General features: G+C 31.0%; 1 protein-coding gene across 1 annotated transcript; it reads right to left on the minus strand.

The window, feature by feature from the left end:
• Positions 1–18284, minus strand: LOTGIDRAFT_124598 (hypothetical protein; the record flags this gene model as incomplete). Its single annotated transcript, XM_009061322.1, has 20 exons — positions 1–179; positions 553–655; positions 801–858; positions 1295–1480; positions 1993–2158; positions 2680–2778; positions 3088–3289; positions 3628–3828; positions 4299–4427; positions 4861–5034; positions 5387–5486; positions 5654–5761; positions 6308–6454; positions 6834–6982; positions 7267–7406; positions 9538–9670; positions 10145–10402; positions 10881–10991; positions 15766–15886; positions 18058–18284. Coding segments are annotated over 20 exons (2991 nt in total), but the record flags the coding sequence as incomplete, so codon positions are not given.
• Positions 18285–19680: the final 1396 nt, after the last annotated feature.

A 19680-nucleotide genomic window follows, 5' to 3' on the forward strand; every position in this document is an offset into this window, starting at 1 on the left:
TTAAAAAAAATTAAAAACATACCGTGATGCAAGTCTATGTTGAGCCTCTATTTCATCTACAACATGTCTAAAATTATGTGAACTGTAGATACGTCGTTGTAAGAGTAGGAATACAAAACACACCACATCCCATGCTAGACCTGTATTATCTTCTTCTATTACACATTTTACATGGATAGCTAAAAATAACAAAATATTATGTCAAAAATTTCAACCCTGTCTACAGTAACAAAAAATAAAATTTTAAGAGCAATTTTAACTGCAGAAATAGGCATTTAATATGTTTTACTTTAAAACTTGTATGGCCAAAATGGCCTATGTCCGGTTTATGTCATTATGAGACTATGCCCTGTTAGTGCCTATGCAAGCCTTATTCAATAGGAAAGATTGGCAAAGAAGCTCTTGATATTGCACATTGCATCATTTTTTGTGATATACAAATTCTTACCCTAATATCTTTTGTTCTATTCAAGGTCTGTATTCAATGCTTAGTATATTATATATTTGTTTAATATATGTGAAACTGTTAAATATAGAGCAAGTAAAACTTACGTGGATTGATAGATATATCTGACATTAAACAATTAATACCCAATAACTGTATTAACCAACATTGATTTTCATATAGATGTTTAATATACACACATCCTACCAGCTGTAATCAAAAAAAAAACATTGGTTAATGTTGAACAATGTTACTAGAGATGTAAACAGAAACTCCTTACAATTTCCAAGTTCAGATTATTGGCAGTTACAATAGGTCATTACATCTGATATAAGTTTAACAAAAATATAATTACCTGTAAAGCAGCTTTAGCAAATAAAACACAGAATGTATAACCTAATAGTATATTCCATCTGTAATAGATATTAATAAGGCATATATCATTTTTGATTGTATTGAAACTATATCAGGACCTTTTGTAAATTATATTGTCTTGAATGGGGGAGCTGGTAATAAAAGCAGACTTCTTGTAATGGCCAACACTTGATTTATCATTTTTTTACCAATAAGATAGTTCAGTTGGTAGCGAGGTTGGGCTGTCGTCTGATAGGCAATAAGAAGCTGAGGGGTTGAATCCTCCTGAATGTTAGAAAAATTCTTAAATCTGAGCCAGTGTTTCTGAGAGGCGACCTAGTGTCAGCTTTCACTCCCTAACAATAATTTGGGAAATTCTGTCTAAATAAATCACAAGATAATCACAAGATACCACACAATTATAAGCAGTCAAAAACAGATTTTTTGCACACAATTCTAATTTCTCTGTTTTTCTATATCAAAAATCTAACATACCCTCTGAGTAATTTCCTTAACGGTTTTAACAGAAATTCTTGGCCATACCACATAAAGCAGAAGACAGCAATAACATAGCCCATACTGAACAGATTGATTCTGGTTAAACCAGTTAGAAATACTATAGCTAATGTTACCCAAAACATGTACCCAAATACAAAATACTTGATTACATCTAGGTAAGACCTATAATATAATAGAAATAATATCACAGTCAATTCTATATTGCAAAAAGAATGAACTCAAAACCAAAGATTCAGCATTCGAGTTGTTCTACTATAATGTTGATGATATTGAAATAAATGTATAATCATACAAATGCCCAATGCTAAGTCTTATACCTTGACATCATAAGACATTTTTCATGTATCATTGAAGTTTCTATATGCAGTATTTGATTGGTTTGTTCCCTAGCGAATACAGCCAATCAGTGCACTCAACAATTCAGCTGTATGTTCAATCGGGTTGTATTCACTAAAATCAAATTGCTGCATATGAAATTTCTGTGATACAAAAAAGTGCCTTGTGATGTCAAGGTATTATGCGTAGTTTGTAATACCTTGACATTATGAAGATTGCAATTGTCAAGGTAAGATTTCAATCATTTAAAATTAGAAAACAATATTTTGGAAACACATTTAGATCCATGGCAGATCATCCAATCTACTTTTCAGATTGAAATTGATGAAGTAACTTACAAAGTTGAAGCAGTAAAATCATTATAGAGAGCTGGTATTGGTGTATTAGCTTCTACTTCTGGTAAAATATCTTGATTATCTCCCCCTTCATCCTGTACTTCCTGTCTATTTTCTATTCTAAATACACGCCATTGTAGACATACAAATAATAGTTGGATAAAATCAGCTGAAATATAGGAAAATTAAACTAATCATTGGAACATCATCTGTTTTCACCCATCTTGTCTTTTCTAAAGACAGGCAATTCAAAGCCAATAAAGAGATATTTTGCTATAACAACAAATCCAGTCTTCTCTTTTTCAAATTGTAACACACCGATCATTGATGTTGTAAAGGCAAAGAGGCATTAATGTTAGCTGAATTGCTCTGCTGAAGATGACAAACTATGTTAGGCTGGAACTAAAGATCTCAAGATTCCACTCAGTTGAACAAGGTGGTTTCCATTGGAGAGTTCTGAACAGGTTCCGTCTGTTCCCGCAATCGAACAGTATGAAAGCAGCATGTCAAATTCAAAATTGTCCCATCTCTTTCCTCCTCCGCCATTTTGAATTCTGTGTGCACTCTTTATCTTTTTTTATTGAACATTCTGTTGATTCCATAAAACCTGAATGTGCAGAACTCACTAGTTAAATGACACCCAAAAGAGCACAATTAATTGATACAGAACTATTAGATAAACAAACATACCAAGCAATTTAAAAGGATGAGGTGGGTAGGCATAATCTGGTAAAAATAACCACTGTTCTAAATTCTGGTCTAAGGTTGTTTCATGTTTCCATGGATATTCTGAAAGTAAGATTATACTTAACACACTCATAAAGAAGTGGAAAATATTGCTTTTCCATCTGTGCCTTGGTCCAAGATAAAGTGATCAGTTTGTAAGTTGGATTGACGTCTGCTAGGTGATTTGGAGCAGCAGGTATATGTTCCCTTTATGGTAAGAAAATGTGTTGCAAACTTTTTATTGTCCTTTGTCTGTTGACATCATAAGATTAAGTATTGGTGATGCACCAGTGATATTTTGTTTTCAAATACAAATCTAGCAGCTCGGACTGTCCGCGAAGAAACTAGTGTAAGAAATATTTAAGAACTTACTGAGACATAATCCAAGAGGGAAGCCAACACAGGACAGGTATTGTAGGGGCAATAAAATAGCTAATACAATGGTATATAACGGCCAGATCCTACTGTTACCACGGCGACTCAATAATAACAATATACCCAGAAATATAGCATATAATACAGCATAGGCATCAGCTCTGATAGAAATAGTTGCTGCTGTAGTTATATAACAGATCTGAAAAGATAAAAAACAATGAAGTCCAATTCAGTCAAAAAAAATTCAGCTTTTGGGAAATTCGAGAAGATTATCTACACTATCTCATAGTACCCCTTCATACGCAATAAGAAAAAATGAGAAACTTGATAGTTCAATGTAGTTCAACAGGTCTGAAAAGATCATTATTTTATGATTGGTGTCTTAACTTTTCATATTATTTCAAATATAGCAGAAGAGTGAATTCTTTAGAATCTAATCAAATGACATTATACTATATTGTATAAATTTGGCAGTTCTGCTTGAAATAGCAGGTGGAAGAATTTCTATCTAGAGATTTCGGTTCAACAGTGACCTACCTCTAATCCAAATTTATAAAAGCCATAATTGAAAAAGTACATGATACAATTTTTCAGGCCTTTATCAGCATCTTCTCGTTTGATTTCTGGGAACACGATACCAGTTTTAGGTTTGACTATTTGTTCATGTCGGTACCTCTGTATCTGATGATATCGAACTATGCTTTCAAAAGCTACTAACAATAATATCAGTAGATAATTCTGAAAACATAAATATAGATCATTGAAGAATAGTCAAGTATTATACACATCACATTTTATCCCTGATTGGCCATGCAGAGGAGTATCTAGCAAACAATGAGGGGTGTCTCTCAGAAGAGTAAAAGCCCTTTGAGACCAGGGAGAAGTCTCGGTGCTGCTAGTGGCCCCCCTGATGCCAACAGATTTCAGATGGCCTGAGATGAATTTAGAGGGCTTAAATTTCACAACATGAGACCTATTAATGTCCCTTCCCCAAAATACGCTACTGTGGCATTGTTTTTGCTGCTGGCTGAGTGATTTCTTCAGGCCCCATGACCTTTCTTGCAGCAGGACTCAACTCAATTGAACTTAAAAAAATAAGTATTTAAGTATCAGAAATCAGTAACTTATGATGACTATATTTTGAAAAACCCCTATATTTTCATCTTTTAAATATAAAAGTTTCTTTATAATGCATGATCAATACTTACACTGATATAATAAGAGATGGTCACATCTAGTTTAGATATTTTAGCTAGACCAACCCACAGAGCATTATCTACTTCTGTACCATTTTGTAACATACTTGATAGAGATGTATTACCTACATCCATTGGGCTCTACAAATATAATAATAACAATATAACTACATAATATTCTTTTCATATCAACATAATAATTATCAATATTCACATCAATATGAAGATATCAACATTCATAATGCCAAACTTAAAAGAAAATTATGAGGTTTTCAGAAAACACTGGATTTAGAAAAACAACAGAGACACTCTTTCTTAAGATCATTAAGATTTGACTATTAATAAGTAACAAAACCAATTTGACAAAATTTTTATTTAATTTATATGTATAAAGATTAATGCCCACAAAACAAGCCTTATTAACTCTTTATTTTGGGATTTGTTGCTTGAATACTTAGTCTTAGTCTTAAACTTTTGGATGGTGGTGCCTAAATAATCCCAAAATATTGCGCGAAAAAAAGGACAACAGTTTTAAATTTCAGAATATCTCAATCAGTTCAAAAAGTTAACTTACTGTACAGTTAGTAATCCAATAGTCTTTCTTGACAAGTCTAAGTTGGTATAACATTTTAGCTAGTAGTACTAATGATGTCCAGAATTGTACTATATGTGATAGTACTATATGACATTTTGATAATGGTATAAATACTGCCATTAGTAATACATATATAGCACTTATAGCTGATACCTAAAAAATAACAATGATAGAAGGTAAAGCTCCATCAAATGAAATGAAATGAAATGACAGTTTTACGTCCTACTTATCTGCACTATGTGGGCTAATGAAGACCGGCAACGCCATGCAGGGTCCAATGAGGGAAATTTTGCCAGGATAGCGGCATTAGCCTACTCTTTTTTGATTTCCAACTGTCTAGGGATCTTCACATAAAAATATTCATTAGGTCAAAGTGAATTATGCCTAAAATGAGAAAGAAACCATTCCCTATCAGTGTCAGCATGTGCCAACTTTATGATTTGGTCGTCAGTGACAAAGATATTTCCAGATTCACAATTATACGGCATATATAAATTAGACTTACTTCTGTAACAGACACCAACATTATTATTAATACAACTATCTTGAAGAAATGTACTTCAGACAGACGCCAGAGGAAAGCAGAAACAACTGCCCAGGTTTTACTGCAAAATGTCCACAGTTTTCGGAACCAATAAGACATTCTTTTCTTCCATCCTGTAAAAATATTACATTGAACATGTACAATAACTAGTATATTTTTTTTCCCAAAAATTCCTACTTGTCAAACTACAGTGAGGGCTGAAATAGGTCAGTTTGTGACAGTTTGTACTTACGTTTTGTGCGTCTGTTAAGATGATGTTCAGAATCAGTTGTAGTATTGCCTGTTTCATCAGTAGTATAATCTGTTACATTGGGGTCAGCCACTGGTTCATCTTTCCTGTAATGACACAAAAATTAAAAAAATTAACAAAAGAAAATTCTTCAGTAAGGGCTCCTCCTTGTTATTGTTTATTTCAAGGAATATTGTTACTGTCAAAGATTTTACCTCAAAGTGACTCAAAAAAGACAAAATTCAGAATTGAATTTGTTCAAATTTTCAATCAATTTTAGCATTTGATTGTCTGATGAGTCAATCACTAAAATTGATTCTATCATTAGTTATATATCACTAAAATTGATTCTATCATTAGTTATATATCACTAAAATTGATTCTATCATTAGTTATATATCACTAAAATTGATTCTATCATTAGTTATATATCACTAAAATTGATTCTATCATTAGTTATATATCACTAAAATTGATTCTATCATTAGTTATATATCACTAAAATTGATTCTATCATTAGTTATATATCACTAAAATTGATTCTATCATTAGTTATATATCACTAAAATTGATTCTATCATTAGTTATAAATCATTTAAATTGCAGTTTTGATAAAACTTTGGATGCTGTTTAAGAAAAGAAAATGTACTTACTTGTATCTAGTGAGTGAACTATAAGCTAAGAATGGTTTATGGAAGTAATGTATCTGTAGAATAACTATTATCAAGAAAGCTGTAGGTGTCAATAATTTCATAAATAATCCAGCAGTATCATATCTCTCCAGTCCAATATCACTTAATCTACAAAATACAACAGGAGACGTAAAGACACAGTCCAAAAGTTTCACCACAAAAGTTCAGATTTTGTATCTTGTTGTTAAACCGGTATTTACCAGTATGAGTAAAATCACCTCACTGTGATGTTTTGGTAAGATTTCAATAAGCAAAGGCAAGCAACAAGAACAAGAAAGCTTTACAGTTTTATTCTTAGTTGAAAACATCTTTCAGAACCAACTTCTTGTTTTAAATGTAGATTTCCTTTATGCTAAACCTTTATGATAAATTCAATTAATTATTTGCTCTATTAGCTGATACAGTTCAATTCAAGCTATTTGTATCATTCTTCAGAGTATATATTTGACGTCTGCAACTGACAAACAATGTATTATGACAAACTTACGTAGCATTAGTAAATCCAGTACCATCACTCCAGTATTGAGGGAAAGCATCAAATTGGTAGGTATAGATCATAATTAATACAGCCATAGAATATATTATTACAACCCACCAAAATAAAAACATTGTCTTTCTCCATACTACATAGGAGAACTGAAATATAATAGTAACATTTTATTTGAAATTGTTATATAAATATAACATAAGCTAAAACTGTTACAAAAACATCATTTCACAAAGCCATGGGATACAGTCTCATGCCACGCTCTGTGCTGTTCACAGTTCTAGTTTTGATATGCTTTCCAACATAAAGCCGATGAAAATTACAATCCAATTGACAGAAGCCTATCTTATTTCTAACATTTAAATGAAATGATTGGAGTTTTACGTCCTAATTGGGCATTGCCATGCAGTTTGCAATGAGAGAAATTTTGTACCTGGAAGGCGAGTATAAAGTAGAGGAATAGAAACATGTAGATAATTCTATAGACCACGACATCTTGTATTGAGATCAACAACAGCATTCCAACACAAACAAATATCCAATATTTACACAGTATCAACCAAACATATCGAGCTGTAATAAATAGTCAAAATATAACAAAATATTTTAATCAGGTATATCTTTTTCCATTGGACTAATATGTGGTATTCATATCCCAATAAACGCCATTGCCTCGTCACCAATGTAAACAATCATGTCGGAAGTTGCACACGTAGCAATATAAAAATAAGCCCTACCTAAATTCATACTATATTCTTAGTATTAAAATTCATATATCTTGAAAACATAAACATTAGCAATAAACAGTTACCCTTTTACCATGGAAAGTTGTGAAAAATTTATCATAAACATGCATTTATTCAATTTTCCAGCCAACTTTTGTCTTGATATACCGCCATAGGGTAACAGTTTAACTCGTGACCTTACATAATTTGCATTAATATAATTTACAATACAATTTTAGTAGTGTAATGTTCGAAGTTGCCAACCAAGAAATATACAGAAGAAAAGTATGAAATAGAGTAAATATTACGTTTTACTACACCTTCTAACAAATATAGCATATACATAAACTACAACTACATTTAAGAGAATTTGATAAAAAAAGCTATTTGCTTTAAGCCAGCTCTGAAAAGGATTTGCTGATGGTCAAAGCTGAGTAAAATGAAGCGAAGATTTATTCACAACAGCAACTAAGAAAAAATAGATTATTATTCAATATTGCAAAAGCTTAGTCCCTCATACCATAGTGATTACCAGATGCGTATGGTTGATAATATTGAATAAAAGTCATAAGTTTGCACAGCACCTATCATGCAACTGAGTTTGGTACTTGTAACCACTTTCATTACTAGCGACCATACACAACTGTTAATCATTATGGTGTGACGGCACCGTTAAATATAATCAGTAATAGAAGTATATATATATGGGAGATAAAGTTATAAAGTAGTTTTATGTATATAAATAGAATATTTCATGCCTTATCCCTCAACCTGATCATTTGAGACCATCTTGAAAGTAATAAGAAAATCCAAAAGAAAATGATTAAAAAAATTAGCATAAGTTACTGTCATAAGAAGTTAATTTGTAAAGAGATTATAGGAAATGAAATGAAGTTTTACATCTCCATGGAAATGAAGGCATAATATAGAGAAGGAGGATACGTACCCACTGTTTTCATAGTATTACTATCATAACCATCAACAGTATCGGAATCTATTGGTCCTCCAGCTAAATAACGGGGGATACAGAATATAACATGCTAAATAGCATATACATATTAGAGAGTAAAAAGATATCACAACAAGCAAACTTCATGGTTTTACATTAAATTATTCGATACCACCCTTCACAGAAGACTGCTTCAAGGGTTTCAGTGGTTTGGTATTCTATTATTCTATATGATACTGGTTTTAATCATAATCTTTTATTTGAATTTCACATGCTAATGTTTCAGTCAGGTTTGACATCTTGAAAATTTCTAATCCATGGCTATTTTGTGAAAAAATTCCAACCAAATGATGCTGGAAATGTATATTCTATGTCATCAATTCTATTTCTATGAAAGGCCACAAAATTGGAATTTCTGAAAACAGGCTTCATGACTAGGATGTGTTTAAAATCTCATGTAGGGAGTATCTATGAGAGTAATTCTAATTTTTCAAAATGGCTTCCAAATTTTTAATGAAAACCATGAAATCACACTAAATAACAATTTATAAGTTCTAATATTGAACAAAGACATATAATTTAGTAGAAATAAAACAACTGCTCTTAAAACATCAGAATATTCAGCACAAAAACTATTCTGCAGAAAATTTCTAAAATATCTAACAACGAAAGCTTTTAATTGAAAATATTGTCAAAAGCATAGTTAATCAATGATATAAATGCACATCTACTGATGATTCAAAAATGGAATGGAAATAATACAAAAGGACCTTCTCACATGTTCTTTGCAAACTTTGATTGAACAGAGTTTTTGATAGGTTGAATATTTCAACAACTTAGAACATGTCTTGCATTGCAATTGTATCAGATCATGGATAGCTATTGAAGACCACACAAAAAAAACCTAGGAAATTATCTGCATTTCAAAACGATTGATATTTGGAATCGATTGTAGAAGTGCATCAACATCATAGAGCGACTATGCTTGTTTGAGAGTAAAAGAAATAAAAGTAATAAGATAGGTACATACTAATAAAGTCTGATAGTGTACTAGTTTGTCTTTGAACATGATGTAACTGTAATCCTTGCTGAGTATTTTGTGTTGTTTGTCTTTCTCTCATATATTGCCTCATTGTCAACCAGAAAAACAGTACAAAGAACACCTGGAAAAAGTTGTTTACAATGTTCTAAAGTTTCTACATGATACGTAAAGATTTCCGAATGGTGACACACTGTCACCTGCTAGGAGATAAGGTTCTATGGGATAGAGTGACTTTTGCACTGAGAAAAAGTCGGATGCTATGGCCATTTCTTTCAGGCCAGTGTCTCCTACCATTTTGAATGTGTAAATAAAAAATCCTACATTCTTCTTAAGAGTCTTACTTATTTTTAACTTTTAACCATATGGGTTAACCAAACTCAAGATCTTATAATCATACAGGCATCTAAAATTAACCCAATTTGGTAGTTTTGTGGTCTTGTTATACAAATCATAAGATAAAATTCAGCAATCTGATAAAACATAGTGACTGATAGATGACTGTAACACTAATTCACTTTAAGATAAGTTTTGGGGAATTAGGCTACTGGATCAAAAGAGAGGTAGTTAGGGATCTGGATAATAACAATTAAATTACCTGTAGTGCCAATTCATAACATTCCAAATCCATCAGACCTATTTCACGATATCTTAAATCTCCAGTTTGTCTTGGTAACTCATCTTCTGTTAGATTCAAGCTGAATATAAACTGTGCAATGAGCAGACACACACCGTAGATGGTAATCAAGGGGGAGATAATCAAACAGGCTCTGCGGGAATCAGGAAGCATCCATAATATACAGGCTCCTAATAACAACACAAATGTTAACCAACTGTGGAAAGTGATACTCCATGCCTACAATTAAAACATATTACATTATTCCAAGATTAAATATATTTTACTGCTAATTCTTAATTCAAGTCCAATTCGTGAACATTTTTGTTTAAGGTCCATTGCATTTGCTAGCTCAAATATATAACTGTTTCTCAGAAACTGATTTTCTTTAACGAAGCTGAAATGGACACCAGAGTGTTTGAGGCAGGAAGACAGATGGGGGGAATTTCAACTCCCATGGAAATGTTTTGGGCATGACATGAAAGTTTTTCCAGGCAGTGATTTCTACTGTTAAATATAATAATAACACAAGGAAAATTAAGAATTACATGTTGCTGAGAAAAGCATCTGACTGAAATGGAAGTTGCTAAGAAACATGATCACCTACCATCATAGCTATCAACAAGAGAACATAACTCTGTTTCATAATATATACAAATATAGAAATGAAAGGAGAGCGTTTGATATTGGATCTTTCTCTTTTCCTAGACCCAGAGACATCTTCTTCATCTGTTTCATCATTAGATCTTGGTGTAGCTCCTGTTGGTTCATCTTTATTAGTAGCTTCTATTGAGCTATAATTCTGGTTCTCACCATCATCTACCAAATGCTTTAATTAACAAACCGAAAATTAAAATTCACTATCAAAATATCACTCAAATGAAAACAAAAATTTGCATAACAAAAATCTTCTTTTTTGCATGATATCAATTTTGTAATTACAAAAAAAAAGTGTGCATTGAAAAAACTTTGCTCAAACATTTCAGTGATTATGAATGGTAGGCATGAATCACTTTTTTTTTTATATCTCATTGGACATGGGTTTTCAAATAGGTAAAAAGTATAAAAAATGATTCTCTACTGGAATAAATGTCTATGACTCTATAAGATAGCTTGCCAGGCAAGGTAATATATGTCCACTGGCAGCTTTGATTTTGAATAAAAATATTTGGCAATATAATAACAATCAAATGATAACATGGGTGTCGACAATATATGCCAATTTCATGTGGGCGTATAAATATATACTGGTATTAATTAAAAAAAATATATATTCTAAATAAAAATGCAAATAATTATTCCCCAATCAAAAAAGAAGATTTTCTGATTATTTTCGTATAAAAAGAGAAGTAAAATATATTAAAGTAACAAATCTAAATAAATATTTAAGGTAAAATGTCAGCTTTATGTACAAATTGTACAGTTCAATATATAAATAAATATTGTAATTAGATGTACAATATCACAAATACAAAGTACCACCCACTAACAACTGAAACACGCAGGATATAAGGCTTGACAAAATATATATTCATAGCAATACAAGACATACCATTGAGAGTGTCAAAAATCGACAAAGTGTATGTAAATATTTTTCAATCTTGAAGTTTGACTAGAGATATGTACACATATAGTCAATATTTGTCACAAATGCATCCGCATATTTAAGTGCCAAAAAAGTGTTTGTGTTGAGACATTAAAAGCTGTATTGTGTCTATAACTACATGAACTATATTAAATAAGTTGTTTTTACCACTTCTATCTCTTGACTATTTTGCTAAAATCAAAATGTGAATATATGTAAAATTGTGCATGGCTTTAAAGTAGCAAGATGTTTCAAACAGAAAAAAAAATATCATTTATATAGCCCTTTCCCTGCATTAAATATAGCCCAGAAGCATTAACAAATGCCCCTTTAATATATCTTGGTAACTCTGAGTAATGCATAGTGAATGAATGAATGAATATGTGAAAGAATTAATTAATATGGAATAAATGAATGAAATGAATATAATAATTGAATGAATGAATGAATGAATTATCAAAATCTGTGGTAGCAGCAAAATAGCTGAAATATTTAATGAATGAATTGAATGAATAAATGTATGAATTGAATGAATGAGGAATGAAATTTGTTTTCAGCATGTAGTTGAAATGTTTAATGAATGAATTGAATGAATGAATGAATGCATTAAATGAATGTAACCATAAAATGAATGAATGAATTATTTTTTGTAGCTTTGCATGAAAATAGCTGAAATATTCATTTAATTAATGCATGAATTGAATGAATTCATGAAATGAATGAATAATTTATTTTTGTAGCTTTGCAGTAAAATAGTTGAAATATCTATTCAATGAACGTATGAATTGAATGAATGAATGCATGAAATGAATGTAACGATTGAATAACAATGATTGAATGGATGAATGATATGCATTAAAAGTTTATGTATTGAAATGGTGCATGTGGAATTTTCAGTAAAAAGTCTTATAATAGTACAAGCTAATAAACATGAATCATTACAAACAGCAATCTAACAATATATTCAATAACAATATACATAACATACCTCCTCTTCTAATGCATCTGGATCCCCATAGGCCGAGTCGGAAAACATAATACTGCCTGTCTGATTGGGAGAAAATTACTAATTAATAAAATATTCTTCCTTTTTACATCATTAATTACTTTGTTGGGCTTATCTTTTAATAAAACCTTTCTTCAAGGCATACATCTTAGAATGACCAAAAATTGAACATTTTAAACTTAGTCAAAATGAGTCTATATATTCATCAGTGGACTTACTTGGTGTCATAACTAAACAACAGAATCCCTCTTTAACCTGATAAATCCATAAAACTAAGTAATTATCCATAAAACTAGGCAATTATGGAAAAATGCTTCATATCTTAATGGATTCATTGTCATATAGAGAGATTCTGTTGTATAATTATGACACCAGGTAAGTCCGCTGATGAATTTAGACTCTAATTTACCAAGTTTGAAACTTTTATGTCCATTCTAAGAGGTAGTTTCCCTTTAAAGAATGAAGTTTGAAAGGAATATATCAAATTTTCAGCGCCACTATTTAATTATATGGCTTAAGCATCATTATACTACAATTTGACTACCATGCAGTTATGAATGAACCTACACCTTTTGTTATTGAGAGATTTTTCTATTTGTTATTTTTCTATTAAGCTACTGAAGAATATTAAATCTTGGTGGAAAAAAATTTAATCTTTTTTTTAAATAGATTTAGGAAGTTTTACACATAAAAAAGAACTAGAATAAAAAACTGAGCAAAAAAACTAGAAAACTGTTAATTATTGTTAGTTAAGAGTTATTAAAAAATTTCACAACATCAATTATTATTTCTACTTTAAAATCTCTAATTCTAGTGAAAATTCTATCACACAAAAAAAGGCTATGAAGGACAAATCGGTGCTATACTCTCATCTAGATTGCTCTGTAAGCATTTCTACCTAAAGCAAAGAATAGAAGGGGAGAAATTTTTTGCAAAAATTTTGGATTTTTTGGAAAGAAGACATCTGACTTGCTATAACAAAAAGGAACATAGATTTGAGGTGCAAATAAACAAGTTTGAATGTTGGTGTATTGTTCGGTAATGGATTATCGAAACAGTAGAAAACAAAGAAAGCAAAACTCGTTGGTAGCTTGTCCACTTTTCTATTTTCTACTCCATCATTTATACAGCACTGAACAACGCTTCAGACCTAATCTATTCGCGACCTGTGTAACAGGTCCAGATATAACAAGATTTTTTACATTCCTGCAAAAGTTATTGCCATACATAACTGACCGGAACAACAAACCAATTGCCACCATTTTCCTTAACACACAGAAATAAGATGGGAAGAGAGGTTCAAGTTACAGAAGGACAACTGACCATCATTCACAAATGAAGCCTATGGATGCCTCTTCATATTGGAACCTTAACAAAAATTTGTTTAAAACTTTATCCCAAATAAACCATACTAATTATCATAGGTGTTTAAACATTTTTCTTATATGAAGAATAGAAGTAACTGAAAATGGGGGAAGCTATGGTTTAAACTGTCAAAGCATGGATGGTTTTTGATGATGGTCAAGAGTTCTGATTGTGATAGAATGAGACTGTAATCTTGAATAAGTCAGCTTTATTATTTATTCTGCCGAGCAACTAGTAAATTGGGTATTGATGATCTAGGAAACATCCTAGATAAGATTAATCTAAGGCCAGTTGATGGAAATGGAAAGCCTCAGTTAGGGACACAGAAATCTGGCAGTTCACATCCATTTGAAAATTGTCCATATCAGAATTTCACCCTTTATGAAGACATAATGATACTTATGAAACTTGATGAAATGAATAAAAAGGATGAATGAATGAATGAATGAATGACGAGGAGATAAGAAAAATAAAACTAAACTACAACATATCACGCTACATATACACATTACAAAAATATCTACTTTAAAGCCATGCATCACACTTTGCATATTGGTTTTTTAAGAGTGCATGCAATCATTAACTAATTAAAATATATTATAGCTGATTCAATTCAAATGGAAATGATAGTAAATTTTTGAGCCAAATGTAATGAAAATCTTTTAATACTTTTGTACGTGGACAGGCGATCCTTTCAACCAAGAAATTGTTTGCAAAAGAAATATAAGCATTAGAAAATAAGCATTAACTGTTAAAATCTAAAGTGCATTATCAGGCTTATATTTTGTTTTTCATATTTTCAGTTTTCAGTATTGCTCATTGAAAGTGAAATGAATATTTTGAAGAATTTTGTTTCCATGGTATTGACTAAATTGTGTCTGATCAAGAATCATAGAATTTCCATTTTGTTTTAAAACTCAATAGAGTAAGTGTTTTAATAATAGTTAATAGTATACCACAACAACAGCCAGTGACAAAATAATCAAGACTACAGCCAAACTAGGATCACAATAATCAAGACAGCAGCCTTAAAAATATATTCCTTCAAACCTTATCCTGCTGAGGTTGTATGAATACCTGGCGTTCAAGACTAGAGGGTTGTCGTTTCTTTTTCCGTTTCTTATCCTTCACGATATCTGTTTCAACAAACGGTTCATTCTGAAGAAAGAAGATAGAATTAGTTCATCTCTGAAAGAAATCTTTACGACTGTGATCTAAAAGCTGGGCCTGGATTAGACATTCTTTAGATTGATATAATTTCTTTTACATTTCTTCTACATTATTGCTTCAAGAAGGCAATTGTCTTATCTACATGAGGCACAATTAATTTCTTAGAAATGGCTTATAAAAGCTGTGCAAAATTGCAGAAGGGCTTTTGTGGTAACTGGGTTTTGTGTGTGTCCATCAAATTCTTTAATGCCAATGATCTGAACACAATACATGCAAATTATAGTTTAGCAATGAAAGACAGAACTCTGGCAGTTAAAGTAAATCATGAAAAACATAGTCTTCTTTTTCAAATTGAGATCCGAACCCCAGAAACATAATGACATTTTCCATATTTCAGATTTTATCAAAATAAAGCTAGGACTAGATGTTAATACAAACCTTTCTATGACAATAATGTCTGGTTTCGAATGCTAGTACCCAGTATAATAATAGTAATATTCCAGGGTTGACATAATATTCCCATTTAACATCAGAATGAATACTGAGTATCCATGGTTTATTACAATCTGTTTTTATAATACCAGTTAAACCAAGCAATCTAAAATTATATTGATATACATATTCATTAGTTTCAAAATATTATCAAATACAAACAAGTGAGTTCTTACTCTCAGTCCACCATGAGCAGATTTGAATTTTTTCTCTCATATCATAAATATTCAAAATAAAATTTGTCTTAGAAAGTCTTTGGGTCCATGGATTAAGGTTCAGTGTTTAGCATTTGAAATAATACACTTCCTTCCCAGAAAATACAAAAATACCCACTTTTCGGTCTTAAAATTACCCTCTGTCAGATCATATTACATATGATAATTTTTCCAGTGGTTTGCATTTTCATCTACTCAAAGACAATTTAATACTCTCTGTAGTATTTTTTAGCTGATATATCAATTTATGCAAAAATGATGAGCAAAATTTGGGTCAGTAAACATTGAAGACAGAGAGTAATAACCTTACTGGTACATTGTATAATTATATTATAACATTTGACCTAGACAGTGAATATTATTTATTCCATAGATATATCACAAAATCTGGCCTTCATTGAACTTTCCATAAATGATGTAAACCTTGTCTAAGGACACTTTTAGGGACATTATTGAACATGTTTGATAAACAATGCTGTATGGAGGGGAGGGGGATAATTTTTCTCTGGTTTTATTTGCTGAACAATGTTACTATAAACATTATGTATAACATTTGATACCTTATTATTTTCCATAGATATCTTAAAATTAACCAAATCTGACATTCAATTGATATTGCATATATGTTGTTAACCTCTCCTAAAGGTACTTTGAAGGGACTTCTTTAAACATGTTTAATAAACAAGCCAGATAGAGGGGAGGTAAAGAATTTTTTTTTTATACATGTCAAATATATTTTCATGAATGTACATAAAGTGTCAAGCAATGAAAATCAACGGATTCCTATGAGATATTGTTTGGAACTGTGGTCTATCATTATTTATTCATGTATTAATGCTGACACAATGCTACAAATGGCTGATATTAAACTATCGGGAGACAATCACACAAAGAAATATTAAACTAATTAAGCCTGATATAATGAGAATAATTAACATATTAACCACTAAATCAAATTCCCACTCTCATCTTTTAACATTAAACAGAGAACAAAGAGATTAATGCATATTCATTGTTTTAAATAACATTTATTGATTCCAACAACTGGGACATTAATTGTTATTTAATTGTGTTAACTTGAGGTTGTTTCAGAACAAAGGTTATGACAGGCTGGGACATTTTGACTTTCATAATCAAATGCAAAACTTAGAACAAAAAATATATTTTTGCTTATTTTCATTGGCTTTAGTTGGTTCAAAATTTGAATTTGAACAAAACCTATGACAGGCTAGTGCATTTTGACTTTCACAATCAAATGCAGAATTTAGGATAAAAAGTATATTTTTGCTGATTTTCCTTAATATTATGGTTGAAAAAAACCAAAATATGTCAGTTGAATATATCTGATATCCTAACGATGAAATTTAAAATAATTTGGATTTACAATCAATAAATGATAAAAGGCTAAAAATATCGAAACCCTTAATGCATTTTGGAATGACAAGTTTCAATAATTCAAGTTCTATTATAAAATTATCAGATAGTAAATCAATATATGCCAGAACAGAACACTTTCCAGTTTGAAACAAAGGCTATAAAAGAGTTACTTCAAAGGAAACTTGTTTTAAATAGCTTTGATCATTCTATGAAATGAAATCATCAGGTGGTAGTGCAAGTCATGCATGAATACATCATACAGTATTCTGCCATTGAAATAATGTCACAATGCAATATTTGAAAGAAAAATTTATTGAATAGAAAATTTGAACATGAAATTGAATAAAATTTTAAGAAATTTTTGTATTCAATATCATTCATAATTTTTTTTTTCATATTGATCATAAAAGCAAACTCCGATCTTTACTTTATTTTATACAATTGTTATGAATACTGTCAGTAATTCTGTATGTAACAGCTTGCTATTCAAGATTATACAGATATATAACTATGACATAAAATATTATTATACAAAATAATGAATTTTCGAAACATGAAAAACACAAGCTATGGTCTCTTTTTTGAAAGCAAATATGCAACTCGTCATATGTTTTGTAAACATATTGAAATATTGTGAATTATTTAAGAGAAGTTCAAATAAAATTGATCAAATAGAACTACTTACCTAGCAACCAAGCTGTCATGGGGGACGCCATCTTGGAAAAACTGGAACTGGTACAGATGAAGTGTAAGGATATGTAGACCAGAAAATATCAGCAGAAATCCTCGATAGAATGCAAACTTTCTTCCCATGGAATAATAGAGAGCCCATAATGTCGCTATCGTTAAAAACGATACAAAATAAACGGCAGACAATACAGACGGCAAGATAATACCACTAGCACCAATCAAAACATTCAAGATAAATTCGCCAACAAAGTCAAAAAATGGTCTACCCCTTCTCCTTCTGGATCTAGAAGCTATGACAGGTAAATCTGATGGTGTTTGATTTTCATCTCTTTTGAGCAAGAAATAACAGATTAAAAACGTAACCAAAGTGACTATAAAAACTATTAGATCTGTTACAGCTAGTCTGGTGATATGAACTGCTGAGGCTTGGTCTAATCTGTAAAATATAAAACACAAACTTACTGTGAATCAACAAGTCCATTGTGCAAGAGCAAGAAAACTTTTTTAACTTAACGTTAAATCCAAATAAGCAGACCAGCATGTACCTTTTCTGCCATGGCTTCTACATTGGTAATGATGATAAAAAAGGTTTTCAAAATAGAATGAATAGACTTGTAAGATAATGTAATATTATCTACCTTTGAACTGCTATTTGACGAGCAATACTTTCATCACCTGAACCTGAAAAAGGTCAAATTTAAAATATCATAATTACAAGAAATCTTAAATATTGTTTCACAAGCTAACAGAACTTGACACCAGTTAACACTCTTCGGAAATGAAATGCAGTGAGGCTATTAAGAAGATTAGATTGATGATATCACAATAGCAGAATTATTTACAATGTGATAATGTCAATTCCATTCATCATAAAGTACTGTAGGTCTTAATTAATTGCAGAAGAACATGACAATGAATTTTCATTCTGAAAAGTGATCAGGATAGATTAAATTGGTCAACGTTATTTTTGAATTTTTTTCAGCATTTTCCAAAAAAATATGTCACATCAAGCATATTTGAGTTGACCTGAATTGTAGACATTGTTTTTAAAAATAGAAATAAATGTATAGAAATAGTTTAAATATCAAAGGTCATGTAGTGCATTGTAAAATTCCTTGGTTCTGTTTTATTAAAACATGCAGCATGTGTAAGTAGTTAGCTAATATTGAACATTTCACTATTTTCTAATTATCTCTCTATAACAATGATATATATCTGTATGTATCTGGGCTTAGATCCAACAATTTAAAACACATACTAAAATATCCCCAAAATATTGCTTATTTAGCGAATTTTATACAGTATCTTGATTTTAAACATATTATCTGTAGAAATATTTCTTGAAAGCTAGCCAGGTGTGAGTATTGTGCAGCCTTATTGCCCAGTTATTGTATGTCTTTAACATGTAATCTCTGATGTAGTTATAGTGTGCTAACCTGAAGCTCCAGGGTTCAATCCCGGCATAGGTCAAGATAACACCTTCAGATTTTTCAACCCGGTTTTCCCTGTCAGTAATGTAGGTGAGATGGGCTGACATGGAAAAAGCGTCTAGTCACTCGGATGGGACAATAAATGAATGCCTTGGAAATCGAAAAAGAGCAGGCAAAATTTCCCTCAT

Source organism: Lottia gigantea (assembly GCF_000327385.1).
Source record: "Lottia gigantea unplaced genomic scaffold LOTGIsca_47, whole genome shotgun sequence".
Classification (NCBI taxonomy): domain Eukaryota; kingdom Metazoa; phylum Mollusca; class Gastropoda; family Lottiidae; genus Lottia; species Lottia gigantea.